At 40.8% G+C, this 1,462-nt stretch overlaps 1 protein-coding gene across 1 annotated transcript; it reads right to left on the bottom strand.

Annotated features, from left to right (window-relative positions):
- Positions 1-18: 18 nt before the first annotated feature.
- Positions 19-1,458, bottom strand: LOC128251517 (mucin-2-like; the record flags this gene model as incomplete). Its single annotated transcript, XM_052978323.1, has 1 exon — positions 19-1,458. A coding segment is annotated over one exon (1,440 nt), but the record flags the coding sequence as incomplete, so codon positions are not given.
- Positions 1,459-1,462: the final 4 nt, after the last annotated feature.

The following is a 1,462-nucleotide window of genomic DNA, read 5'->3' as shown; positions in this document are numbered from 1 at the left end:
TGGTTGTGTTCTGGTGGTTGTTGGTCCTCTTGTGATAGTTGCGGTTGTTATTGGTTTTGGTGTTGTTTCCTGAGTTGTGGCTGTAGCTGATGACCTTGCTATGGTTGTTGTTCGTTCAGTTGTGGTTGGTGTTGGTTCTGCTGTGGTTATGCTAGGTTTTAGTGCAGTTGTTGTTGACTTGGTTGTGGTACTTCTTGGTTCTGTTGTGGTTGTTGTTGGCTCTGCTGTTATTATTCCTGCTTTTGTTGTGGTCGCTGTTGCTTTTGTTGTGGTTACTGGTTTTGGAGTGGTTATTGTTGGCTCTGTTGTTGTTGGTTCTGCTGTTGTTCGTTTTCGTGTGGTTGTTATTGGTTCTATTGTTGCTCTTAATGGTTTTCGTTCAGCTGTTGTTGGATATAGTGGTGTTGTTTTTGGTACTATCGTAATTGTTGCTCGTTCTTTTTTTGTTGTCAATACTTGTGGTGTGACTGTTTTTGGTTCAGTTGTGGTTGTTGTTCTAAACTTTGTCGTGCCAGTTGGAGGTTCTGCTGTGGATGTTGTTGATTCTGTAGTGATCATTGTTGGTTTTATTCTGGTTCTTGGTTCTGTAGTGGTTGTTAATGGCTCTGTTATGGTTGTTGTTGGGCCTGTTGTGATTGTTGTTGGTTCTGTTGTGGTTGTTGTTGGTATTGTTGTGGTAGTTGTTGCTTTTATTGTGGTTGTTGTTGGTTTTGTTGTGGTTGTTGCTGGTTTTGCTGTTGTTGTTGTTGGTTTTGCTATTGTTGTTGTTGTTTGTTCTGTTGTGGTTGTTGTTGGTTTTGTTGCAGTTGTTGTTTGTTCTGTAGTGGGTGCCATTGGTTTACTTGTGGTTATTCTTGGTTTTGTTGTGGGCGTTGTTGGTTCTGTAGCGGTTATTGTTGATTCTGTTTTGGTTGTTGTTGGTTCTGTAGTGGTTGTTGTTGCTACTTTTTCTGTTGTGGTTATTGCTGGTCTTGTGGTTCTTGTTTGTTCTAAAGTGTTTGTTGTTGGTTCTGAAGTGGGTGTTGTTGGTTTTGTTGTTCTCGCTGATTCAGTTGTGGTTGTTGTTGGTTCTGTTGTGCTTGTTGTTGCTTTTGCTGTTGTTGGTGGTGGTTCTGTTGTTGTTGTTGTTGGTTTTCTTGTGGTTCTTGTTTGTTCTGTGGTGGGTGTCATTGGTTTTGTTGTCGTTGATCTCGGTTTTGTTGAGGGCGTTGTTAGCTCTGCTGTGGTTGTTGCTGGTTTTGTTTCGGTTGTTGTTATTGTTGGTTCTGTTTTGGACGTTGTTGGTCCTGTTGTAGTTGTTGTTGGTTTTGTTGAGGTTGTTGTTTGTTCTATATTGGTTGTTGCTGGTTCTGTTGTGGTTGTTGTTGGTTTTGTTGTGGTTGTTGGTTCCGTTATTGTTTTTGGTTTTGTTGTAGATGTTGCTTTCTTTGTAGTGGGTGTTTTTGGTTCTGTTGTGGTTGTT

This window comes from Octopus bimaculoides, unplaced genomic scaffold (assembly GCF_001194135.2).
Source record: "Octopus bimaculoides isolate UCB-OBI-ISO-001 unplaced genomic scaffold, ASM119413v2 Scaffold_140979, whole genome shotgun sequence".
In the NCBI taxonomy this organism is placed as follows: Eukaryota; Metazoa; Mollusca; class Cephalopoda; order Octopoda; family Octopodidae; genus Octopus; species Octopus bimaculoides.
This window is presented reverse-complemented; position numbering and strand designations above follow the sequence as displayed.